The sequence below is a fragment of the Scleropages formosus genome, chromosome 6, assembly GCF_900964775.1.
Source record: "Scleropages formosus chromosome 6, fSclFor1.1, whole genome shotgun sequence".
In the NCBI taxonomy this organism is placed as follows: Eukaryota; Metazoa; Chordata; class Actinopteri; order Osteoglossiformes; family Osteoglossidae; genus Scleropages; species Scleropages formosus.
In genome coordinates, this window is record NC_041811.1 from 12,648,444 (window position 1) to 12,675,681 (window position 27,238).

At 46.4% G+C, this 27,238-nt stretch overlaps 1 protein-coding gene across 3 annotated transcripts; it reads left to right on the forward strand.

The window, feature by feature from the left end:
- The first annotated feature begins 796 nt into the window (after positions 1-796).
- Positions 797-17,909, forward strand: pax8 (paired box 8). 3 transcript variants are annotated; one of them, XM_018740311.2, is made up of 12 exons: positions 797-948; positions 1,503-1,592; positions 10,246-10,411; positions 10,828-11,025; positions 11,187-11,263; positions 11,746-11,871; positions 12,312-12,481; positions 12,806-12,926; positions 13,401-13,637; positions 14,234-14,335; positions 16,169-16,255; positions 17,781-17,909. In XM_018740311.2, the coding sequence occupies exons 2-12, from the start codon at positions 1,571-1,573 to the stop codon at positions 17,849-17,851; spliced, it is 1,377 nt and encodes a 458-aa protein (XP_018595827.1). In that variant the 5' UTR covers positions 797-948; positions 1,503-1,570; the 3' UTR covers positions 17,852-17,909. The 3 variants fall into 3 exon arrangements, with proteins under 3 accessions (XP_018595827.1, XP_018595828.1, XP_018595826.1); XM_018740312.2 differs by lacking the exon at positions 797-948 and having other exon boundaries at positions 1,436-1,592; XM_018740310.2 differs by lacking the exons at positions 797-948; positions 1,503-1,592 and adding an exon at positions 8,372-8,441.
- The last annotated feature ends 9,329 nt before the right edge of the window (positions 17,910-27,238 follow it).

The window sequence follows — 27,238 nt, forward strand, 5'->3', positions numbered from 1 at the left end:
TCGTTCAGTCATTTCTTTGGACTATAGGAAAGTTTCCGTACAATAAATAAAAACGCAAGCACCACATGTGTCTGCATGGACAGTCATCAAAGACATCACAACATATTTTATAATAAGTGGAGTGTATTATCTGATCAAGAGAAATATCATAAAATATAATATAAATAATATTACATTAAAGTAGCAAATTAACCCAATAGGTGAAAATCATCGTCTTTAACTTACGAAAATATTATTCAAAAAGTCAGTTAAATTATTAAACGTAAAACCATAAGTAAGACCCAAGATGCTAAATTAAAACATTTTTGTAAATCTTACTGGTTACAAATAAGTAATATGTCTCATACTGGGCATGACATTTTATAAGACAGAAATGTGTCTGAATTCTATTTATAATTATGCGTGTTATGCGTTGCACAAAACTGATGAAAAATCATGAAATAAAGTGTGTGTAAACAAACACTCTTCAGGCTGAAACACGCTGAATCGTGTCACATTCGGCACAGCAGTCTGTCCCGCGTGGGACCCGTGGGGTTGAATGAGAACAAACGAGCTTCTTGTCGAGCGTTTCCCCTGGACACCGAGGGTCCGAACTCGGAATCACTCATCCATGTGCTCCATTCGGGACACGCCCACTCCTCTACGGCCACGCCTGCGGAGCTGTGAGACCACGCCTCCTGCGAATTAGTCATCCAATCACCTCGGCGCGTTCGGTCCGCCAGGGCCACGCTTCAATAAAACCTGGAGCAGAAGGGGCACCTCATTAGAGGCATTTAAACCGAGTGGTCAACCCGGATGGAGAGTTTCTGAAAGAAAGTGACCAGGCAGAGAACAGAGACAGTAGCACCGGAAACCGGTGGCCACCGCAAGTCCGTCTTTCTTCTGTGTAACGCTGGATAGTACGACCGTCTCTCCAGAGAGTTCAACCAGTTTTTCTCCACGCTGCAGGTAAAGCCTATGGACAAAGTGAATTCTGTGGTGTCTGTATTTAATAGTGCTCATGTACTTATGGACAATGTCCTCTCCTTACTCTCCAGGCGCTGAGAATTGTCATTAAAACAGGCGATGTGAGGAACGGTTCATTTACCACGCTTACCTTAAAAATAATGCAAACCTGGGCAGATTTCACTGCACCACAGTAAAGAGTTTTTAGTGCATAACCGAGTGCCCCTTCCGCGCAGTGCTTGGATATTCGCGGCACAATTTAATTAGGAATAGAATTTAAAAAAAAAAAAACGCAAAAACAGCAGGATGGCAAGAATGCAAAAAAAAAATCAAAACATAATTTTAGGTGTTGATTGTCCTTCATAGTTTCGCATTGCACGCGGTTAAGCATGAAAGTAACCAGGTTTTACAAATGAAGCGGAATAATGGAATCGCACCACTTTTAGAAGCGAAACAACCAGTAATTATTCTGCTGTGTCCCTTTTGCAGCTTTTATAAACTGTATCTTGGACCATTTTTTTTCTCCGATCTACAACCTTCATGGACCTAAAACGCAGCTGACTGACAGGCAGGAGGGATCGACTATCGTTTGTGTCCAAGAGAGCGAAGAGCAGAGCACAGGGCGATGTCCAGCACCACGGGGCGAGGTAAAGAACCACGGACCTCAGTGATGATGGCACCTCTGCTAAATGGGAGTGACAACCAAGATCAAATAGTGTACATTATAATCCAGTGGAGCTACATTCAGCAATGATAAATACTCGTAATATTCAATAGTTATATCTTGCCGTGTAAAAAAAAAAATAGGATTAGGAGCAGTATAAAGTTAAAAAGGAAGTCGTAATGCTCCAAAGCGCCCATAACAATATTCCGAAATTACACTTTTAGACATCGGGAATGCAGGAACTCTCGTTTCTCTGATGACTGAACATTCACATTGACTGTTGATATAAACGTGAGGAAAAGGAGGATGGTCGAAGGGATGAGTTATGCAAAGTAAGAACTGCGTTGGAAAAATTAGCACATGACAGAAAACATATCAGTCAGATGGACTCAGCATGTGAGAAATTAAAAATGATATGCCTGGCAGTTAAACTGATAAGGTAAACAAATTGTAACAATTTAAAAAAGCAGCCAGCGTGTTTTGTGTCGCCGTGTAAATAAATCGTGTAACAGCAGACAGAATAACTCAGCTTTGTGGAACACAGACTTAACAGGGATATAGAAAAGTGCTAAAAAGTTATTAACATTTAAAATGACACCAGAGTCGCTGTCGGTGTGTATTTAGAGCTTGTTTGAATAGTGAGTCCAACAATAAATGTATCCGACAGGGACTCTGAGCTGCATAGTCGCACCATGTATTGTTATGTCATGTACAATATCCCCTAAAATAATAAGAAATATTTAACAATGCTGGTAATGACAAGGGGAAGACAATGGCACAGAACAGACGTCTTCGAGAAGTCAGACAAAAAAGGATTTTCGAAGTTCGAAATATGACTTGAGATATAAAACATAGTTTTTTAATCATTTAAGAAAAAAAACTGGTTTACAATAGTAATGAGAAATATAGGTTGAGCTGTTGCGTTTCTCATGCATGAGTATTTCAGTCATTAATTTTTAAATTTTTTAGTAAGCATTGCTGTAATTATTGCTGTAGGTACTGTATTTGTAATTATAGCTGCTTTTAGAATTATTCAGATTGTGCAGTGTTATATTCTTATTAACACTGTTGTGGGAGTATCTTCACGGGTCGGATCTCAGTTTTCTGTTCTTTTATTTGTGCTTATCTTTCCAGCTGTCAATATTAACAATAAACAGGCCATTACATATCAGCCGTGACGCATTCGGAAATGACATTATGTTTTCATTTTTTTTTTCTACTGAATTGAGAAGTTTTCAAAGAAGAAAATGAATAATTACTTAATGTAATTAATCACTTAAAATTGTTCGAAAATCCTGTTTACTGTTGTTAAAGTCTCCATGCATTTAAGGTAAAAAAAAAATGTAAAAGTACCATAATAAATTTAATTCCTTGTAAAGAGCTCATAAGCGATACTGCTGTTTTGAAGAATACAGTTTCTTATTTAGGTGGACTCTTAAGAAACATTTGTATAATTAATTAATTTCAAGAAGTACAATTTCTATATATAATTTGTTAGCACAAGAATAGAACTAAATAGTGGGGTTAAATTTAACATCCCCATAACTTCATACAGCGGCAAAAGTCGTCTATGTTCTTCCGAGTTCTCTTCTATTTCTAGTGAAGGCTGCGATAAAATTTCGTCCAAGTTATGATTTAATAAGTTAAAGAGAAACGACACCAGAACTGGAAATTGAAATTGTTCCTGCTGTAAATTACAAAAGAGCACATGAAGAGGAACGTGACTGTAGGTCATTAGTTAACCTTTTAAACACATTATTAATCGGGCTAAGATTCAGTGTTTCGGTACTTGTGTAAAGAAGGCACGTGCTGGACCAATTTTATACACACATTGATAAACGTAATAAACGAATGACGCAGAACACCGAGGCGCAGCGCACAGTTAAGAGGAACATTAATATTTTAGTTTAATATAATTTACTGGACGGCGAGGTTTCTCGGTATTTGTCGGGCACCCCCCGAGTTGCTCTGCAACATGAGCTGTGAAACTACTTCTCTAACATCTCAATCTGTGTGACACTGAGGTTTCTGCTTCTTCTTGCTCGTCTTTCGTGTGAAATTTATTGTGACGCGACGCGATCATCGTATTCTGAGCGGTGGAAAGTGCGCGAGCCGATCCGTACAGATCACCGTGATGGGGGGCGAAAGAGGGTCTCGCGCCACACCGTGGGCCCCAGGGGAGCGGAGAGAAAGGACGCGCTCGCTCCGGAGCGGTGGTGACATGTGTCACGAGAGAGCACTTGATTATAGATTTTACATCCAGCCTTGATCGCGCAGCCGCGAGGCTCCTCGTGGAAATCGATGCGAAGTTTTAATTGATAAATGGCGAGGGGTCTGGGACAACTGCGCAGGTCGCGGGTTCAACTGCTGCTCTGATGGATGGACTGAGAAGCACCTGTCCTGCTCGTGCTGCCGCCTCGCGCGCTTCCTGGACCTCTTTGGCAGTCCTGGAGCCTCACGTCGTGTGTTCCTTCGCACCCCAGTCTTGCGACACACACAAGTTCTTCGGCCCCGACTGTGATCCATTTCTCCGTCTCCGACGTGTTCTCTCTCTTCACTTAGGAGAATCATTGGGAGCAGCAAAGCCGCCCCCACGCACACACCCACACACACTTTTTGTGCGCGTTCAGTCCTTTGGCCTTTTCAGTCCGAAGGAAAATATGTAAATACAGCACGGGACTGCGTCTGCACGCCTGGGTGTAAAAAAAAAAAACAAAAAAAACAAAAACCTCTAGGCAGTGTGGCAAAACCGGGCTCCCGTCGCTCGCTGACTGAATTTGAGTCGCCCTTCATTGCGTCTCGCGACTTTTATTTGTACCTCTACAACTCTGAGGCTCGAGGCCAAAGTCTCACTGTCAGATGCTTAAAACACTGCACACACACGCTGTACATACACTGTGCACACCCTACACTGTACACTCCGGACACACGCTGTACAGCGATGGAGTAACTGACCCCCCACATTGCTGACCACCCCCCAGTCATGTGTTGGGACTCTGTAGGTCTTAACAGTTGCACTTCGCTATTAAACACTTGCACTGCGTATGAACGATACTAGAGTGGTATTGGCCGAGCCAGATACCATATTTTTACGAGCACAGGGTGTGCAGTGAGAGATCACCTGTACGTTTGTTGGCAGGTGAGTCTGCGGTGTGTGGATGTCAAGGTGTGGGTGGAAATGCCATGGGACTGGAGGTGCCCCTTTCAGCCCGTGTTCCCACAGTAAAACATTCAGTGTTAAATCAGATGTTCATTTTGCCAACTCAACTGTGTTTTGGGAAAGCCACCCCTCCCCCCGACCCACTGCCACCGTGTTTCACTCTCTCGGTGTTGATTTAACACCGCAGGGTTTGCCTTTAAGGCCGCTGTTGCAGTTATTCACACAGTGAATTACAGTGAGACGTTTAAGTATGTTTGGGAAAATGTCGGGAAATGCTCATCCTTTGCTTTCCTCACAGAAACATCATCATGACAATTAACATCTTACGCCATTATGTCATTTAACTACGTCTCAGCGGAAGGCGGCACGGTGGCGCGGCGGGTAGCGCGGGTGCCTATAGCTGCGTTTGCGTGACTTTCGTTCCACGGCGCAAAAACGTGATCGCGGTCCAGCGATGAGACTAAATTTCATGTAGTTTGTGTGCGAATGAACGAGTGTGTGCGATTGGCCCGCGATGGTGTCTCTTCCAGGCTGTCCCCCGCCTTACGCCCCGTGCTTCCAGGATAGGCTCCGGACGACAGTGACCCGCTGGTTATTGTTAACGAGCGCACCAATATAGTGTAGAACTTGACGTTTTTGTCCCTAAATAGTCCCTATATGAAATAACTGGGGAAGGTTCGCTGTTTATATAGAGGACACGGTGGACGGTGTCCTTCCCCGACGTGTCCACGAGAAAGGTGGACCTTCCACAAACACTAACCGGAAAAATGTGGTCCTGAGGAACATAAACATCAACAAACACAAGAAACATGACCGTCCGCTGGGTACTTAAATGTTACATAATTATATATTTTACACGCCGGCCGGGGAGTACCAATAAAAATAATTAATATTAAACATTAATGTATATCATGAGATTTTATATATAATAATCGAAATATATGAACATTCTGTGCAAGAAAAAAAAGCTGAAATGTAGAAATGTAGAGATGCTGAGAACTGCACTTTTCGAGCAGCACGCGTGTGAGAACCTCCCTAAAAAAATCCCCAACTTTTTGTAGTTTTATTGTCGTTTTTCTATGTAGTAAGGCAGCCTGAAGAGTGATCCTTGGCTTGAAGATCTCCGTGTGATGGAGAATAGGCTCCTGTAAAAGCCTGGGCAGTGCTTCTCAGTACATCGAGTTTCTAAACAATTCGCAAAAGTACATTGACAGAAAATATAATTTCATATCAGGTCCTCCTTCCTCTGGTGTCTTATTCGCTGTACTGAGACCTGTAGGCGGTACCGAAGGAACGCGGGAGAACCAAAGCGGTTTTTAAAATCATATCCACATTTTTCTGAACAGAAAACTATAAACATATACATATTTATTCTTTTAACTATTTCAGTTTTTTTTTTTTTGGTCATCGGAGCTGTGTAGCAGAGTAACAAATAACATTTTTAAATAAGATCAGTAAATTAAAAAAAAGTATATTGGTATGTGTTGCAAAATATCACAACTTTTCCAAAGTGTTTTCAAAAATATCACCTTAGGAAACTACAAATAAAATAGAATTTTAATGAAAGCTGACTGAGCTCAGGTCAGGAACTGTTAGCTGTTACAGCTGTTTCTCTTTGAAATTGTTTATACAAGTTTACAAATGTGCTTTAAGTATATATAAAAAGAGCTGTAACACTTATGTGTGTATATATATATTATATATATTATATACACACATAACTGTCACAGCTCTCTTACATATATAGTGTGTGTGTGTGTAGAGAGCGAGAGATTGTCTGACAGACAATATATAAATGTGTTTATATTTTCTGTCATACAGAATATACAGATGCAATAGATATATATTATATTTTGTCTAATAAAGTGTTTAAGGGAAAATGTGGATGGAATTTATAAGATTTGTTATTTTATTAGGTCAAATCCCCTTACCAGGGTGGGAAGTTGTGTGAAAATCAACAGAATGTGTCCGTTAAATGTAAAGTAGTGTGTCTATGTTGCGACCCCCCCTCCCCGCAGGGGGGGCACTTTTAATATCCTTTTGACTGGTGGACCTTGGCGAGGTGATGCTTAACTCCACCGGGACCGTTAATAAGACACCCTGTCCTCCCCCCCCAGTCCCCGTTTGATGTGGAAATGAAAGAGGGGGGAGATGGGAGAAGTACCACAATGAGGCTGAATGGGTTAATTCAAAGAAGAGAAGGAGATGCTCAGAGAGCCACTGGTGCAGACCCGGAAAGACAGACAGGCGGGCAGGCAGACGGACAGACAGACACTGTGTAGGAAGAAAAAGGAAGGAAAGAAGGAAGGAAAAGAGAGAGACGCCTTTCTGGGCTTCCGCATCCAAGCAGAGAGATTTCAGCAGGCAGTTTGTGAGGAACTAAGGGACAGAAAGTTAGTAAAACGCCATTAAAACAGTGGCTTTAGGTAAGCAATACATTGAACGTCCAAAACCAAACAAGGGCTGTTAAAACACGAAAATGATGTTGGGTTCTAGTTAGAACCAATTGGTGTCTATTTGCGGATGGTTAATTAACTAAATGTTCAGGTTTAATCCTAGTATTGATGTGCATTTTTTTTTACTGCAATGGATTATAATTCAAAACGGTTCATTTTGGAAAAAAAAAAAAACCACAATAACACTGTATTGTGCTGAAGTACAATAAAATTAATGAGTTGTGTTAGTTAAGAAACATGAAAAGTGCGTGGTCAGTGGTAATCCATGACAGGTGTATTTCTTCCAGTTTTCCAGAGATAATTAAGGTGCCAACATCCTCCAAGAGTCACATATGCTCTTGTTGTACATGTGTTCTACATATCATTGCTTTTACCTCATGAAAATGATGATTAAAAACAATGCTTCAGTTCCTTACAGGAATGATGTCACATTTAAAATAAAAAAGTTCAGTATAAGTTGTTGGGTCCTCATAAAAGTCACTTTTAACAGTAAAAAGTAACAGACGTACACATGTAGATCAGATGACGTTAGTGACACTATCGCTATTACTATCACTGTGTAAAGAGGCAGCACCTTTAGATAAGAGAAACCCATTTTAATACATTAAATTGCAAATTCAGTTGTATCATGGGCTGTGCAGTGCACAAAAGTCTTTGTTAAAGGTATATTTGAAGCAATCCTCCCACATGGGCACGGCGGATTATAGCTTTTTCGTACAGAATAAGTATCCGATAGACGACATCTATGCAAGTGATGACAAAAGACGATAGTTATCAGATATGAATCGATAATAAGTTCCATTCACTTTTATTTGGTGCGTAGGAGCAGTCGTCCTTACTTGTGGATGAAAAAGTGATATATGCAGGTAGAAGAGGTCAGGGAAGGGTTGCGTGGAGGAAAGTGTGTGCATGCTGTGTTTTATCGTAATTGAGTTGAGCGGAGGGAACGAGCGCCCCATTCCGGGACGTCACTCGCACAAAGGCCGAGTGTTTGCGGTTCGGGGGGAAGCACGCTGAATTTGATATGTCAGTTCCAGGCCTGCGGGATTTTTTTTTGCGGCTAAAACCCCTGCCTTCTGTGTCCCCCCGTAGGGCTCCCGGAACATGGAATCTAGAGAATCGCAGGCGGAACACACAACCTATAGAATGTGGAAGACATGCACAGAGCTGTCTAGACCAGAGGCTGTCAAAATACTAGCTAGATACGACATGATTGGTCAGTTGCTATTTTTTTAATCATTGTTTCAAAATGCCCTTCCTTGATGTCCATTACACTTGCTGAGCTCTCAAGAAATACACGGCAGCTTGCTGCCGAACTGGTGGCGCACACTCCTTTTCATGAAATGTTCAGACTGTTAACAAGGGGAAATAAACGAGGAAAGTTAGTAAACTTACTTGATTTCGGGTTGTTCAAAGGAATTCAAATCGGATCGATAAATGCATAGACAGCTGAAAAACGGCTCCATGCAAACAGCTTGTCCGACTTGTTTTGTTGGGAAAATGCGTGCTGCGGATGTACCATAAGCAGCGCGCGCTAACAAAGGCTCTATTGTGCCGTTTCCATGTATACCATAGTACGCCAAAGAGAGCACGGACTCGCTCGTTTTCATGTATTAATTACACCGAGCTCAACTTTCATTAACGCACACAGACCTTTTTAGCGTTTTTTTTTTTTTTGCAGATGCGGGTCATGCCAAAAATCACCGGGGTAAAAAACACTCCAAAGGAGGACATGCTAACATCAGTTTTACAGTGCGTTGCCTTCTCTGCAGAGCAAAACACTGAGACGTGTAGTAAACGTTAAATGCGTTCATACTATGCGGCGGGACTAGGCAAAGTCGGTTTTGCAAAGCAGAGATCGGCAAGTTAAAATTAAACCCAGGGTTGAGTGCGTCGTTATGACACGCAGCACACGTTTTGCAGAGCTTCGCTCCAAACTGTTTTCTAAGCGCTTTGCACATCCAGCCAACGCTCCTCAACAGCGAAATCTTCTTGCTGCTGAACATCAAGAGCCTGCTGAGCGCGAATGCCCAAATTTGGGCCACTTGCTTTTTTCTAATATACGTTTACAGACGTTTCGTGGAATGTTTTAACATTTTATTCCTTCAAGATTCGGTTGCAGCGATGACCTGACATCGTCCCCGCACCAGTACGCCCGGACCGTTAAATCCCATATAATCGTGTGACACGCGCAGTTTATTTTAACCACAATCTGCCGTGGGGCCGTGTGGTTTCTGCGTGATCATTTTCTGTCTCGGTGAGAAATTACAGTCTTCATCCGAATTGCGATCTTCGGGGCCCTCGGTGTTAATGTCACCAGTCGCAAAACACACATTACGCAACTGCGAAATGTGGCTTATCAGCAACGTACAAATAATTTTATAGCCCGCAATGCATTTCAGATACATTTTAGCCCTAAAAAAAATGAACAGGAGTGGACAAAACACACTGACAACATCACTTTTCCCCAGCACATATGATATAAGCCTGTAAGTGGAACAAAAACAAATAAAAAAAAAAAAATTCTTGCGTTACCGGATGAAATTAAACTTGCACATATTTTAACGTAACTCGGTTGAACTTTGATTGTTTTGTCCAGTGCTCTAGTAGTTATCATTTACGTAAAACAGAAAGTAATTATAATGGCACTGCAATTAATAAATTTTGACTTTAACATTCAGGAAGTGCGGTTTTTTTTGCAAATGATTACATTTTGGAATCTGGAGATTCCTACAGCCTTGCTCAATGCGTGCGTCAAGGGCATTTTAAGGTCGATAGAATAACCCCAGTATGCGGGCCTCATAAACGCTTGCATGCATCCAGTAGTAGAAACACCTTCATTGATAGTGGGATAAAGTGGTAAATGGAGAATTTTTCCCTTCTATTCTCTCATCCTGCTCACTTTGATTCTAGTTCCTGGATGAGCCTCCCTTTTTTCCCAGCCAAATGAAGCGCGTAGAGAAAAAAACACCACCTGCGTTCCACGAGATTTATCGTGTTCATCCCCCTTCCTCCCCCAGGCCATGGGGGTCTTAACCAACTAGGCGGCATGTTTGTGAACGGACGGCCACTGCCGGAGGTGATTCGGCAGCGCATCGTGGACATGGCCCACCAGGGCGTGCGCCCCTGCGACATCTCCCGCCAACTGCGAGTCAGCCACGGCTGCGTCAGCAAGATCCTTGGCCGGTAAGAACGTCGCCGGGCCTCGCTCGCCGTGCGCTACGCGCTTAGAGCAGACAAAACAGTGGCTACGCTCCGCGCGCGCCTCTAAAATCCCATCCACAGGTAGTTCTGCCGGCTGCACTTCGGGCTGATAGCAGCGAGCCGTAGTTAACATTCATCAGATACCGCGTGGCGATAATGGAAACTCATTAACGTTGTGAGCTGGTAGCGTGCTCTTTACGCCCCCCACGCACATTTCCCTCTATGCGCCCGGTATGTAACGACAGTACTGCTTTCTCGCTCGTTTCTCACGCGGACAAGGAAGAAGCGCCTGCCGGTGCTTCGCGGCTCTCGTTGACAACGGACACGTCTGCTCCCCGTTGTCTCGCGCCTGTTCCGCAGTTTGATCCCTCCATCCCTCCTCCAACCCCCCCCCACAGGTACTATGAAACGGGCAGCATCAAGCCGGGGGTGATCGGCGGATCCAAGCCAAAGGTGGCCACGCCAAAAGTGGTGGAGAAGATCGCGGAGTACAAGCGCCAGAACCCCACCATGTTTGCTTGGGAGATCAGGGACCGCCTGCTGGCCGAAGGAGTGTGTGACAGCGACACCGTGCCCAGCGTCAGTTCGATAAACAGGTACACTCTCCATTCCGCACTGCTGCACGTGCGCCGAAACACTTTTGGTTAGTCCGCACCCTGAATCGCGGTGTCACCCGCTGACTATAAAGGCTCCCAGCAAGGTGACGGAATGGGCTGGGCGTGAGAGCTGGGTTCATCGTCACTTTTTTCTGCTGCAGAATCATCCGGACCAAAGTGCAGCAGCCGTTCAACCTGCCCCTGGATGGCAAAGGTCTGAGCCCTGGACAAACTCTCAGTGAGTCGGTCCCTCGGCGAACCTCCCCCTCTCGCTGTGCCGCTTGCGCTCTTCGCCGCCGCCGTCCCTCTCCCCGACTGACTGCGCTTGTTCTCATGTAGAGCTGAAAACCTCACGTTGTTAGTCAACTTGTTTAGCGCAGATGAGAGAAACTCGTAGCCCTGGGGTGGACAATCATGCCCTGCAAGTTTGCTAGATCCCAACGCTCACGCGCTTAATTAAATTCGTTGTTTGGATGCAAAATAAGGTCACGCTGCTTTTGCGGAGCTGAATAATTTACCGAGTGGGACGGCTCGCGGTCTGCGGCAAATTTATCATTGCAGAAATCAGGCCGCATTATTTTCTTTCCAAACGGTAACTTGAGTCAATAGACTGACCCTCTGGAACGTGACGAAGAGCCGTAGACGTGGCGACGGCAGGGTATGTAAGCGTGAGGTGTGGCTGTGCTCCGGGTGACAATGACGGCAGCCGTCTCCTCGCAGTCCCCAGCTCGGCCGTGACGCCGCCGGAGTCGCCGCAGTCGGACTCCCTGGGCTCCACCTACTCCATCAGCGGGCTGCTGGGCATCCCGCAGGCCAGCGTCGAGGGCAAGAGGAGCCACGATGACAGTAAGCGCTGCCCCAGCGAGAGTAGGATCTGACCGCTTGGGATCTAACCCCACTTTAACAGCAAGCACCTCAGACCCTTGGCACTGACTCTGCGTTAGTACAATTTGCCACTTAATTTTCTAGTATTTTAACATATATTCACACATTTATTATGATACGTGAGAATATGAAGCTACAGGATATTTTATACAGCTGGAAAATGATCTTGACCTGACCTGACCTGACATTTCTTAAGGTTGCAGTAGCAGTTTCCCTCCTGGGAGTTGAACGTGCATCTTGTGGACCACAAGTTTTATCCTTGGAGCCACCTGCATACTCTACCCCACATTAGTCTCTTAGGCTGTGTCTGCTGAGTCGGCAAAGCCGAGCGGCGTTCCTCTCTGTCATGCGATGGACCACACTGCCCCCTCTCTCCCCTCCTCTCTGCACATGACTCTCAGGTGACCAGGAGAGCTGCCGGCACAGCGTGGACTCCCAGGGCAGCGGCAGCGCTCCCAGGAAGCACCTGCGGCCGGAGCACTTTCCCACCCAGCACCTGGACTGCGGTTTCGAGCGCCACCCCTACCCCGGCGACAGCTTCGGTGGCCCCGGGGCCGGGAAGGCGGAACAGGTGCGGAGACTCGGCCGACCGTAGCCGCTGCCCGACAGCGACCGGACGGTGACCGGACCGGGACGGGTCCTTATCTAAACCCACCGTGTTTTTCCATCAAAACTGTGGGCGTGCCATTTCAGTCTGACATGTCAGCACTCATTTGTGTGCTTTTCCAGTGACTTTGTGCTTTTCAGACAGCTCTCCTCCTCGTCTATTCAGCCAGCCTTTCTGCGAGCGCGGTTGGGTGTTGGGTGGCTCTGGAGGGCGGCTCACGCACTTGTGACTACTCCACTACGGCATGAATTGGCTCCTTCCATCACGTTCTTCTTCCCTCTCCGTTAGACTCTGTACCCTCTTTCGCTCATCAACGGCAGCCTAGAGGAGGGTAAAACGAGCCGGTCGGCCTCCAGCGCTGCCATTGGACGCAACTTGACGGCGCACCAAGGCTACGCGGTGGTGGCAGGTGGGCGGCCGAGGGATCGCGCGCTCTGTCGGTAACGGCTATAGGGGAACAGAGGGGTACATCTTCCTGGGGTCAATACAGCACGATGGGTATTGTTCCTTTAAAGGTTGTTGTCAGTCTGCATCAAAAATACGCAAACTGATTGAAATTATGATTATGATGAAATTATGATTAGGAACCAATTACAATTTTCTGTAGACTGACTGTTGTACATAAATACTGTTACTCGTAAGAAAAATAAATGTTTCATTTAATACGAAGGAAAGGCTTCATGTAATGCGATGTGATGCATTTTGTACCTTCAGCCTATTCGCAACTCATCGAGAAGCAGAGTAACAGCCGCTGGATCGCGATTTTGTTTTGTGCATGTTTTGAAGCCAGTGTGAAGCTATTGGCAGCTCTTCACGGTTCCATTCGTATTCTTTAATTTCATTTATCTCATTCTCTCAACCACCCACCTCCCTGTCGCATCAGATGCCCTACAGCCCCTCCCGCTCTGTCTGAAACAGGAAGTGTCCCCCGAGGTGTCCAGTCCTAGCCCCTCCCCCAGCATTGCACCCAGCTCCGCTTTCCTGGAGCTGCAGCCAATCACGGCTCCCGCGTCCGTCAGTAGCGGCTGCGGCGGCTCCTCCCATTTCTCTCATGCCTTCAACACATTCTCCCATCATGCACCGGTTTACGGGCAGTTCAGCAGCCAGTCCCTCGTAGCAGGTAATGGACCATTTGGCTGGGCCGTGGCCGTTAACAAGTACCTTCTGTTAGACCAAAGGGTGACCTGGCAGGTAGGCAGGTAGGCAGGTAGGCAGGCAGGCAGGCAGGCGTGGCCACAGAATCACAAGACCTCGCCCCATGAGACGCTGCATGCCTTCGGTCGTTCGTAAGATCGATCACAAACATTTTGTCACTGTATGCGTGTCTGTGTTTCACGGTCAGTATTTACCGGTCTCTCCAGGCGCTTGTGACGTTCCAGCGTGAATGTTGGTCGGGAGCTGTGCAAAAAAGCAGGATAAAGTGCATTTCGAGTAAGAAGCAACGGCAGAACTAATAGAAACGTCACTGCCGGATGCTGCGGATTGTAGAAATGCGACGGCTGGGGAATGTGCCGTCGTCAGCAGCTCGGTAATTGTCCCGGAGTTTGATTAAATGCGCTAGTGAGGCATTTGCCCTCGGATGACAGTAGTTGAAGAACAACCACGTGGCCGTGCGGTTCGACGTGAACCTTTGACTGTCCGCCGTCTCGGGGGGATTGGCGTCGGGCCGTTCGCGACGAGACGCCAACGGCTCACGGTTCTGTCCTGTCGCCGCAGGCCGGGACGTCATGAGCTCCACGCTCCCGGGGTACCCGCCCCACATTCCCGCCGGCACGCAGACGGGCTATTCCTCCTCCGCCATCACCGGTATGGTGGCAGGTAAGAGCTCACCCTCCATACCGGACACACCGTTACAAGGATGCAGGGATGCGGGGATGTAGGAGCGACAGCGGTTAAGGGGCTAGACGGGGTCCCGAAAGGTTCGGCGTTCGAGAAACTGCTGCCGTACCCTTCGGCAAAGCGGTAAAAGCAGAATTTCATGGCCAATACCAGAGCGAAGGATACAGATGGAAAGAGATTGTAAGTTACTGTCAATAAAGCACCAAGCAGAAACATAAACATTAATATCCCTTCAGGAATTTCAGCGTCTGGAACACGGACGTTTTTTTCTATTTAATATCTGACATCGTTTAGTTTTTCATTGTATTTTACGTGTATTTTCTTTAAAATTCTGCAGCTTCGGTATGCAGAGAAACACATTCCCTCAGGTCAGACAACACGCTCATGTTAAAATCCGCACGTGACGCGGCATTAGAACAGAAGAGTTGCGCGATGGGGAGACGGCCCATTCAAACCCTGAACCGAACGAAGCAAATCACGCGGCGCGCTGCTCCGAAATCTCCCGGGCCTCCGCGCGGGCGCGCTCCGACCCATCTCTTGTCGTGCGGCAACGCAGAAAGCGCGACCGCTGGGAAGAGCGGTTAGCGGACGCGGCAGAACGCAGAGTTTGAAAAGCGACACTGGAGGCAAACGAGAGGGGGGACATGCTAAAGAAGAAGCAAAAAAAAAAGGCAAGCAAGAAAAAAACATAATCAGGGAGAGAAAGCCCCGGGAGGGAAGTATGTGATTAACAGGAGGGAGAGGCGGGTTAATGAGTAGCCTGCTCCAATGGTGAACCGCAGTTCAGACGCAACCCGAGCCCGGGGGGGCCGGGGGGGGGTTATAGGGAGCGGGCCGGGGGTTCCGCCCTGGTGCCCAGAGCCCCACGCCGCTTTGTTGACCACACATCGCCATGGGAACTGAGGGGCCCTTGAGAGGGGGAGATTGATGTAGTGAGGGCGCTGGGGGCGGCTGGGGAGATGGGGGGGGGGGGGGGGCTGCCCGGCGGAGCGGGCCTGCGCACAGCGCAAGAGGAAGAGGGTTTTGTGATGTGATGTGTGTGGTGTGAGATGCCTTTTCTTATTTGAAGTCTGCCCTTCGAAGCGCGAAATGAGAGAGCCTGATTTATTATTTTTCTGGTGGGCAGGCTGTGAGGAAGCGTTCATACACAATTACTCACGGAGAGGGGGGGCCGGGGCTGAGCCGGGGATTCAATCCTGTCGGCATAATTACCAATTAAATATTGGAATGTTTAAAAAGAGAGAAAAAAAGAGGGGGTGGAGAAAGGCATGAAAGGCTAAAAGAGGAAGTGAGGAATGGAGGGGAGGCTAGGTCGTTTTGTGCGTCTGAGTGTCTGCCTATGGGGGGGTGCGCGGGCTCCACGCTAAAGAAAGGACGCGGAGACCAACTGTACGCACCAATGAGCCGTGGGATTTCGCCGCACCCCCACCCGCAGCCATCCACCTGGCCAGCAGATTAATGGTTTACCATCCACCTAAACCGCTGGTGAATTATGTCCCAAGGCTGACCGGATGCGGGCAAGTGCGCGCATGCTCCGAAAAGTGCAAACGGACACTTTCGGAGAGGCGGGGCTCGCCGATCCCACCGCGCACCGCAACCGGCTAACGATCCTCCGCCCAAAGCGCCCCAGGACGAGCTACTCGGTCATGCCGCGTATCCTCATGTTCGTAAACCTTGCCGTGATGCGCGTTACCGCTTCCGCTCCGCTTAAAGCGCTACTCGTGTTCGTGGGATCACACACTGGTGCGTGCGCGCGCGCGGTACTTGACGCTGACATGAGTGCTCACTTCGGTTGTTGTCCGTCCTCCAAAGGTGCGGATTACTCTGGACAGACCTACGCGCCTTCACCCTACACCTCGTACAGCGAGGCTTGGAGGTTCACCAACTCCAGCATCCTGGGTGAGTGCGGACTCCGGGTCGGCCCCCCCGGAAGGGCTCTGCTTCGCGCACCTGTGACCTGGCACCGCCTCCCGACCCCACGGATCCGAGCGAGTTCTCCAAGAATCCCGGAGCGCTGGCTCCGGCATTCGTGATGAGCCGCTGAATTATTTATTTGTGCAGTGATTTATTTGTGCGGCAGGAAGTGGAAGTACGGCGTGGAGTGCGGAGACTCGGTTTAGTTTGACACAGGGCGCAGTGCTTCCCTAAGACCTTGGCACTCTTCACCTGGATCTCCAAACAAATTTCGACAAACATATAAGCCCTCAAAGTCCATGTGATCAGTATGTACAGTTGATCTCACTTGGCTGACATATTACGCGGTCAGGGGGAGGTCGTGGGGCAGTTGCCAGGGGTATCCACCAAGCCCCACCCCCGGCCCCCCACATACCTGCACTCCCAGGGCTGCGAGCCTTTAAGCCTTGAAATTACCGCTCTTATCGCAGCCGGACAAGGTGACCGCAGCGCAACGGTGCAGTGATCATAAGGTGGTGTCGAGCACATTCTGTCTGCAGATTGAATAACCATGAGCACGGGGGCTGTTCCTATAGAGAGGTGGTGCAGTAGCAGTGTGTGTGTGTGTGTGTGTGTGTGTGTGTGTGTGTGTGTGTGTGTGTGTGTGTGTCTGCTGCACTGACTAACTCCCAAAAAAGCTGCGCTTCAGCGGGGGGGCGCCTACCTCCAACGCCTCCTGCTGGAATCACGGCTTCGTCTCAGACGCGTCTGAATGGCCTGCGAGACGGTGGACTTTGTGCCGTAAAGGACTCGGAATCAGTTTCATCAGTATGTTTCTGTGCAACTTAAGGTTGCCGTGGGCTGTTATAGCTGAGTGTGACAGCTCTCGAGTGTGTTGTCTTTAGTAAAACACACACTGCACTCACATGGGCTGTCAGAAATATACATTTCATTGTCCATATAATAACACAGGGAATGAACAAAATTTTGTTCATTCCCTGTGTTATTATATGGACAATGTGATGTATGTATTATAATGTAATGTAATGTATTATATATGTATGTACACATATATAATGCATATATATATAGACATACATGTGTATATTACATATATGGGTATATATATTTATATACATATATAAATACACCCATATATGTAATATACACGTGTATGTCTATATATATATATACACGTTATATATGTGTATATACATAAAATATAAACACACTCACAACCTTCTCCTGTTACAACTAATACGAAAAATGATACGAGAATAATTATAACTTCTTACGTACCACAACGTAACAGAATTTTGGATACATTCTGCACAACTGCAATTTTCAATTCTGTGGGGGAGGAGGAAGTTTGCGCCCGTGGCGTACTGCGTCACGGCACAAGTGGGCCGTTCGGTCACGTTAACCACATTTGTTATCCTTAATAAGAAAGGGCCGTGCTCGGAAAAGTGCATTCTGGGAAGTTGTGGAGCGCAACGAAACGCTTGCCGTGCCTCTCTCTCTCCCCCTACAGGTTCGCCCTATTACTACAGCTCGGCGTCCCGCACCGCCCCCCCTTCCGCCACCGCCTACGACCACCTCTAGCCGCTGGGGGTCATTCCACCGAAGGAGAAAGGCGAAGGAGAAGGGAAGAGGGGACACCGATGTCCGCCTGCTACGCTCCCGCAACTCTTTGCGGCACAGCGATGACCCTCGGCGACACTCCACTTCACGCTCAAAGGCAGTGGGAGCGGGCATCGTGTTTGTTATTTATTCGTTTATCCCGTGCCCTTCATCCCGGGTTGAATTACAAGGCACGCACCGGCAATAACACACAGACCCTCAGACGCACTCAGTGCGTGGTATGTAAATAATCCCGATGTCTTTCCGCTCTCTCCATTGGAAGAGCGGTGGTGGAGAACATCACGCGTTCCTCACCGGAGCCCAAAGTCCCCGACGCCGCTGTCCGCGTGAACGATGTCGCTCCCCGAAAAGCAGCTCGTGCCGCTCTATGAACGTGCACTACGGTGGCTCTGTTCATGGTAAAGACTAAAGTATACCGCAGTGCGCTGCTTGTTCGCCGAGGGCCTACTGCACGTCTGCCGAAAGCCCTCGATGAACTGCGGTAACGATTCATTTTTTATGCACATATTTCTACTTTTTTCCATCGGTGGGATAAATGCAGCTTTTTACTCCCCGGTCTGAATCCGAGTCAGTGTTTTTTTTGAAAGGCTACTTCAGCGCTGGCCACTTCCGACTGAGAGGAAACTGTGATTTTTCCAAATCTGAAGGGTGACGCGTCGTCGTTCACGGTGGCGGTGCGCTCACCTGCTCGCTTTGCGGCGGCGCAGCCCTGTTCTCACGGTCCGGCACCTTCTCTCTCCGTGTGCGTTTCCGCTTCCTCTCGTTCCGACACGTAATCGCTCCCGGTTCATTGAGAAGGACTCTGTAACTCAACGCGTTATTCCATGTTAGAAATGTCCCGTGATACGGTGTCCGATAAGAAGAGACACGATCCGCATTGACGCCGAACAGGATCGGGGCCATCGGATTGCGAATTATGATCCGCAGCGAAGGAGGAGCGGGCACAGCTCCAGCCTTGCGTGGTTTCCAGACCCTCGTGCTGACCTCGGGCCGAAATATCCTAAATAATGACAGCATGCTTCAGGACCCCGCGATGAAACGTCCTGGACTGCGGCAAAAGGCACGAAATGCCTTATAAGAACAGCTCTGTTTTATTGCCAACATGTATATAGCACCCATTGCAAACTATTCTTGACATAAACAATTTTAATATGAGGTTCATTTTGGGGTGGGCAAAGTGGTGACGAGAGGGGAAGAATATGCAAGGAACAAAACTTTTTTTTTTTTTTTTTTGCCAAGAAATGTTTTTTTGGCCTTTTTTGAAGGACGTTCTCGATTTGCTGTCATGCAAGACCTGTGACTACATCACTTGTTTTTCCTATATGGTTGTTATTATTATTATTATTATTATTTCTTATATTGTTATTATTATGTAAATAAGCTATTTCTAAAGAATTATTTTAATTAAATAAAGCATGACGTTGTAATTAGCCTTCCTTCAGTCATTTCCAGCAGTCTCGCCTCATCATTTCAAAAGGGCGACCTACGAATGAACGTAGCCTCATAATGAGCTTGCCTCAAAGTAAGACAAGCAGGTATCGGGAATCTGGAAGCAGCACCACAAAGGTTTTATATTTCTTACTGCTGCTGTCACAGGCATTAAGCTGATCTGCAAACTGTCTTAAGACAGCTGCAGAATATTAATGTGTATAAGATTGGTAGTGGAAGGAGCACCTTTACACACAGTATATAAGTATGCATACATTGAAATATTTGCATAAAGTATCAAAGTATTTCTCTGACATAATGGAGACTGTTACTGACTTGTGGCTCCTTAAAAAAAAACCTTCCAAAACCTCCTTTACGCATAAACTTCCAGACGAATCATCGAACAATATGGATGCGTGCAGAACCTAGGGCGAAGTAACCCAAAGTCGCGATGTTAGACGGCATAGGTCTGATCTCAAAGACACGTGCACAGTCTGATAGCGTGGATTTCAGTTATTATAGTATTATAATCTGCTCAGAATTAATGCTTCGCGCAACATCCGGGAGCAGTTTTCAAAAAAGCAGTCGTAGACAAAAAAAAATGCAAAAGTACATTTTTAGCACTCGTACTTTAACAAATGTGTAGACGTCTTATGACTCTACAGTTATACTTCTCCTGACGTAATTTACACTTCACACCTTTTTTAACAGAAGGACCAGTTTCATGCACAATTCAGCAAAGTGTAACACTCGCGTCTTTAGAGAGGGCGCTAAAGAAAAATTGTTGCGGATCTGAAACGTATAGACCGCAAACATATTGTAGACAACATCCTTATTATAACAATAATAATTATCATCATTACCGGTGATAGGGGTTGGTTATCGTGCTACTTTGACGACCGCATATTTTGTGCAAGTCAGCAGTTTAGCTTTTTCGAAAGATGAGGACAAAAGCAATGATCCTGAAAACACGCGCATCTGTTTAATTTCCCCTTTTTTATTTTCTGCATCATGTAGTTTTATTTGCAATTATTTTTTCCTCACTCCGCGGCCTCATTAGTATACCGCCGTAACGAGGCCACGGTTGGACGGTGCCACTGCCCACCTGGACCCGCGAGCAGGGGCCTGTGTGTGCCGCCTGATTGATGGATGGCTGTGTGGGTGGGAGGGGGTGTGGGTGTGCGGGCGCGTGGGTGGGTGTGCGGCACGTCTTGCAGGAGCGCCGCGGTGCCACCTCCTCCAGAGATGAGACAAACATTTTCATGCATTTCACACAATGTCTTTGAGCGAGTTCACGACAAGTTACTAGCCTTGCCGTCCTGCATTCGACATCCGCTACACAGGTCTACCCACCCGGACGTGGTTATTGAAAATAAATCACTGCGGCTTCTCAGACACTATAGAATAAAGGTTGACTTGTCATTAAGGCTAGAAGGAATAGACGGTATGTTAATGTGATATTTTCATAACATGTCCGATTGAAAATCTCATGCAAGATGATTGTTATTCGGATTAAATTATTATTATAAGGCTATCGTAACTGCAACTTACATCGTGAACATAACATCAGTCGTAAACATAGCAATAATAACGTTAGACCGTTCGGTACCGACCAACCAGAGGCTACAGCGGATAGCTGCTTTTTTAAAATGAAAAAAAGTGTTTTCCATATGTTTGTATGTGTTTTCCATTTGAAATCAGTAGTAAATAGTGGAAGCTTTTTTTTTTACATTAGTGTAAAAAAATCCCACAGTGAGGGTATTAGTTTTCAAATAACGCAAAGCCTCTGAACTAGAGAAATGTGCGCCACTCTCACTTACTCAGCGCCAGGAGAGACACACACACACCTTCGTTCTTCGTGTACTCGTCACTAGCAGGCTTTACAGACTGCACACCCTGTACAAGATCTCATTTCAATTTACTTGGCAGTGAGTGGTTCAGAGATACATTTTTAAACTTAAATGGCCATATTTAATCAGATCTATGGTATGAAAATATGGTATCCCTCCTCACGTGCCCTCCTCACTCCTTTGTTGGTAGAGCCTCTCACATCACCCTCCCTTATCCCAGTGTGTGAGTTAGTGTGCACATGGAGGCTCACACACACATACACACACACACACACACACACACACACACACACACGGAGCATGTTTTTTCTTCTCATCGGCATAGCCAGAGATCTGCCTTCCCCAAAATCGAGATCGGTTCAGGGCCTCGTTGACAAAGTGGGCTGATGTAAGAGAAACCCTGACATGAGCTCTTGAGGGCGAACGGGGACTGGGACTAAGGGCAGCCTGGCTACAAAACGACAGCCAGACTAATTCAGCTCCATCTCCTAAACCTGTCTCTCCCCTTGTTCGCTCCACACCCCCCCCCCAAACACCTCCCCACACCCCCGAGCCTTGTTCTGCGCGCCCGTGTGCCCAACGTTGCTGCGGGTTTGGCCCCGACCCCGCTCGTAATGAGCCCGGCTGCACAATAAGGGGCACCCGGCTGGAACAGGAGCGGAGCCACCGGCCCAGCGGCGCAGGGGGGCACGGCCCTGGGGGGACCATCGCTGGCGCAGAGAGGGACCGGTGGGGGGCTGGCTTGGGATGGGGGGTAGATGAGTTTGTGCCACTGCCATTACTGGGACTAAATAAGACAAGAGGGGCCCAGACTGTCCCCCCTGCCAAAAAGGAATCGCTGAGTGTGTGTGTGTCTGTGTGTGTGTGTGTGTGTGTGTGTGGTACCCCGCGTCTACACCTTTCTTGTCTTGAATCATTCACATGGAAACGTCTGTGCCTCTCCCCTGGGCTTGAGACAGGGTTCGACAAACTCGGACAGAATGGTCGGACACACAGCGTTTGTCTTTCTAAAGAGATGGGCCAGCGGGGCCGTTTCGGGCAGCAGCTCGAGACTGTGGAGGAGGCCGTGTCACCCCTGGGCACACCAAGGACACCCGGAGTGTCTCCATATCACCTCAGCATACACCGCTGAGTTCAGTTTCAGTAAGAACCCTTAAGAAGGTTATGCTGTGCTGTTATTAAATACTTTCAAACTGTAGGCAATTATGTAGACATATAAACATTTCTGTACCGTCGTCTGTGAATAAATTGCACACACTCCATTATGCTCCCAGCTTTAGTGTACACTATAAATCTGGAAGAGCACTAGGCAGGGCGGGGGGCGTGGACCGTCGGTAGGGAGACGTGGGGACGGAACTCCTACAGTGACAAACAGCCCTGTTTTTACAGCACAGAACGGGAAACTCCTACTGATACGAACCGGGGTCGCGTTCAGATTCAGGTCCTGGAAGATGTTTGTTAAAAAAAACGGCGAGAAATGCTCGCCATTTCTCCGCCCCAGCGGTGTTACACACAAAGGAGTGTAGAGTAATGATATGAAAAATGGATGACTGATATTTATAATGTCAAACACAGCTCATGTTTATAATGTTTTTTCCTCCCTCTGTAAAAACGGTGGCGCAGTGAGTAGCAGTGCTGTCTCATGACCGCCCGGGTGGTGTGAGAGGATGTGGGTTCAATCCCTGCTCAGTCTGTGTGGGTTTCCTCTGGGTGCTCTGGTTTCCTCCCACACTCCAAAGACATGCTATTCAGGTTCACCTATAGTGTGTGAGTGACAGAGAGCGTGTTCCACTGATGTATGCATAAGTAACCCACTGTAAGTAGTGTACCTAGCAGTGTAAGGTACCTTGGTGAATAAGGGGTGTGGGTTGATAACGCTACATAGTATTCATTGTAAGTTGCTTTGGAGAAAAGCATCTGCTAAGTGAACAAATGTAAATATCAAGTTCTGGATCCAACATGTGCCAGGCAGGGCATCTGTCTGAACTGCTCCAGTGGAAAAAGATTCATCCTGCACAGAAGGTTACATCAAGGACATGATGTAATGTGTTCAAATGTGGAATTATTATTCTATTCTACTATTACATTGACACCGAACAATAACCTTTGCTGGGAAACTAATCTGAGTGTGGAGCCAGACAGGAGACTGGGAGAACATGCATGAGTGCAGAGCCCTCTTAGACCCTGCAAAAAAAAAAGGTTTTTGGGTACGTTTCTACGATTTCGGGAAAGCCATCAAAGCCCCGCGCCTAAACATGTGGTTTCATTTAAAACGATAGACTGTTCTCTATAAGGTGCATTAGGATGCAACATTGCAGTAAGTACAGTGTGGGAAGATATATTTCAAAAATATATGTCCAATGTAGTGGAGAAAAATGAATGGCTGCATCTCAGGAAGAGAAGTGGAAGTGTGTGGAAATGACCTTCATGAACAGGCGTGAAAGGAAAGAGAGTATCTGCATGATGGAAGTGCGGGACAGAGCGGGGGAAAATGTAGAAAGGGGTGAATGCAAAAGAGAAAAACAAGCAAAAAAAGTAGCGACATGACATAAAAGTGTGGAAAAAGGAGAAAAAATTGTAACGGCATAAAGGAGAATTAGAGCAGAAGGAACCGGCGGGGAAAAGGGAACGGACATGGAGCCACTTTGTTCGGTCCCTGATCCGAAAGGAACCCAGAGCCACTTATCTGGAGCGAGAAAAGGAAGGAGGCGGAAGGAGAGAGGAGTGAGAGACAACGAACCCACACGGGAAACACAGAGATCTGGAGCAGAGCGACCCGGCAGATCAGAGAGACCAAGTCTGCAGAGTTATGGCAGCTTTCGAGGGCAGCCAAAGCGGTCAATGAGGTTAGGAAGCCCAAAGCAAAAAAAAAAAAAAGTTAAAGAAAGAGATGGGGGGGGGGGGGGGGGGGTCACTGTACATGGCGCATTGAAAAGAAATGTTAACGAAGAAGAAGCACAAGTGGGAAACCCACTGTGCGAGCGAGTGTTCATGTCAACATGTGTGTGTGAGAGAAGGTGCATTCGGCTTGACCCCACTCCTTAGCGGAGAAGTGCTAATGAACACAGCTCTCGGCTTTGCCTTTTTAATTACTCAACCAGCCCTGACAGACCTCCACGAAGCTCTCAAACCCCTCGAATGAAGCGGGGGGGAACAGAGAGGAAAAGACAGGGACAATGAGGGAGCACTTAGCGGCCGGAGGATGCCGCCGACCCCTGGCTGAAGCAAACGTCCGCTGCTGCCATTGTCACCCTGTGTGTGTGTGTGTGTGTGTGTGTGTGTGTGTGATTTATTTTAATACACACTGTTCCCATTTGTTTAGCAGGTACCTCCATCCCAAGAAACCGGTGCAACCGACCAGCGTCATGCAGCATCCTCTAAGTCAAACCACTAAGTGTGTGGTGAGCCTCTGGTGACCACGGTAAATCATAGTAATGACCCCCGGCTGACCCTCGCTGTGCCTTAACCACTGTGTAGAACTCTGCCTCCTCCATCATTGAAGTTGGCTGCAGTTCCTGCATCAACAACCCTATGATCACTTTTAGAAATCCTTTAACGAGTTTATTAATTTTGGCTGGTGCGGAAAAATGAGAAAATAAATCGCATTATAACAGCATTGTTGCTGAATAATACTATATTTACATTTATCTGACACTTTAGTGTGTGGGACTGGATCGATCTAATTCACTTACACAGTGTTTACACCTCATGTCGGGTGCTGCTGAGGGCGATCAGTAACAAGACGAGGAGCTTTGCATTGATTTATGGATTGAAACAGTCAATAATCAGAATGGAGAAGAGGTCATGGAAACAGCACATTTATTTCCAGTCGTTTTAAATTTGTTGGAATTTTTATGTAGCTCAGATTTTTTTTTAAAAATGAAAACAAAGTCTTAGAATTTTTTTTTCAATTTATTATAGCTGCATTTAGGGTTTTTGCAGAACAAAAGCAGCAAATTGAGAGACGTCTGTATTACTAAGAATTATTTATTGTGCAGATAATGAAAAAAAGTTGAATGTGGCCAGAGAGTGATGAATACTAGACACACATGTGTGAACTGTCAGCTATAGAGACTGAAAAGGAGCATGCAGGGATGACAGTTTTTTTTTCAGTTATTTTAAAATAGTTTTAATGTTGTTTGAAGTTAAGAAATTTTAAATTATTATAGCTTTATCTGAGGTTTTTACAGAAATTAAGCAGGGAATAAGCAGCCTGGTGTCTCACTGTGCCTTTTACCTACACCTTTGGAGCAGGGAATAAATTGAGGGATGTCATTCAGTATTTTTCAGTTTCACTTATAGGTAAAAGTGACATTGGATTTACAAGCAGACTGAGTTACAAACAGACTTCTGGTCCCATTTATGTTCGGAAGGTGAGCAGCCAGTGTATACATCCTTTTAACAGCGAATAGGTTCGTTTACTCGTTTACCCTTACACTGACGTACTCAACATCACACGTTTGCATCATGGCCTTAACTGCTTGGCCCTGAAAAAACAAGGGGAGACAGCAGAGTGGGGAGTCCACCTTCTCGCTGCTTGCTCAGTGTCCTTCGGACATCACGTGGTTCTCATGGTACCTAACCTATTGTTCAGTGACACGACTGACATGGGATCTGTACTCCGGGTTTGATTATGACATACTGAGAGTCACCGCTGAAATGAACAACGAATATTTGTTAATGAAGGCGGAAATATATTGCGTTATTCATTTTGCTGACACTGTGGGCAACGGCTGTAGTCCACTTTGCCACCTGTTGCTCCTACTATATATTTGTGTAGTGCTATATTCCTATAACCGGGAGTGCAGTGGCGCAGCAGGTTTGACCAGGTCCTGCTCTCTGGTGGGTCTGGGGTTCGAGTCCTGCTTGGGGTGTCTTGTGATGGACCGGTGTCCCGTCCTGGGTGTGTCCCCTCCCCCTCCAACCTTGCGCCCTAGTGGGTTAGGCTCTGGCTCGCCGTGATCCCACTTGGGACAAGCAGCTTCAAACAGTGTGTGTGTTCCTATAACTGCTACACGACATGCGCCTTTTGCTGAATTCCCATAACATATCTGCATGTGTTATTACCAAATAAAATCCCCACTTTAAAATCTATATCCGTGTATACCTGCACACAATTAATCAATCCATTGTAATTAATTAATAATTCAAGTGATAAATAATTGAAACTGATTAATATTTAATTTTGGATCCAGTAAGCATGTGTTCATTTACATGGCGATTTGTAATTTAAATGGTTGAAGGTGCTACAATTGTCTCGAACAGAAGAGCTCAGATTTGAGCGACACCTTTTATATTTCAGTGTTTCACTACTGGCACTTGTTACTGAGTGTGGCCACCTTCACGGTGTCCAGTCCAGGGCCTTTCTCTGCAGTCTTTCCCACACTGCCGTACAGCGCTGTATAAACATCGTGTGTGGACGGTTTAAATAAGCGATTCACGTGGAACAACTGCAGCCGCCCCAGCGGGATCAGATTTTTCAAAATTTTTTTGTCACACAGAAACAAAACCTTGACTTTTTTTTTCCCTTTTTTTTTTTTTTTTTTTTTTTTTACTTTGGATCCTTATTAAACCTGTTGCAATTTAACTTGACTGATTAGTTCTTTAGCCACTTTATGTAAGTCCAGGCATGTCGAAAGAGAACATTTTATGGACACAAGCACAGCTCTTTAACTGTGATATGACTTGCTGCACTTTTTGTAACTCAAACTTCCACTTGCAGCCACAGACAGTTTTATGAAACAGTGTAAAATACTGCAGTATTCAAGTGTCCCGCCACTTACAACAGACAGGCGCAGCGCTCCCTCGTGTGGCCACAACTCGCAATTACAGCTCGACCCTATTTCTATGGAATGTAGCAGTTTTTGTAACTTCGCCTTTGAGGTTTTTTTTATTGCCTGTTAATATCAAGTGGAAATTTGGGTTTCGTTTAATTCATTTATCCTCACACTACTTTTTTAGCAATACATTTATACATTTACATTTATTCATTTAGCAGACGCGTTCTCCAAAGCATCATCATACATCTCATAGAAAAATAGAGTGCGCATTACATTATTATTAGGAGAAA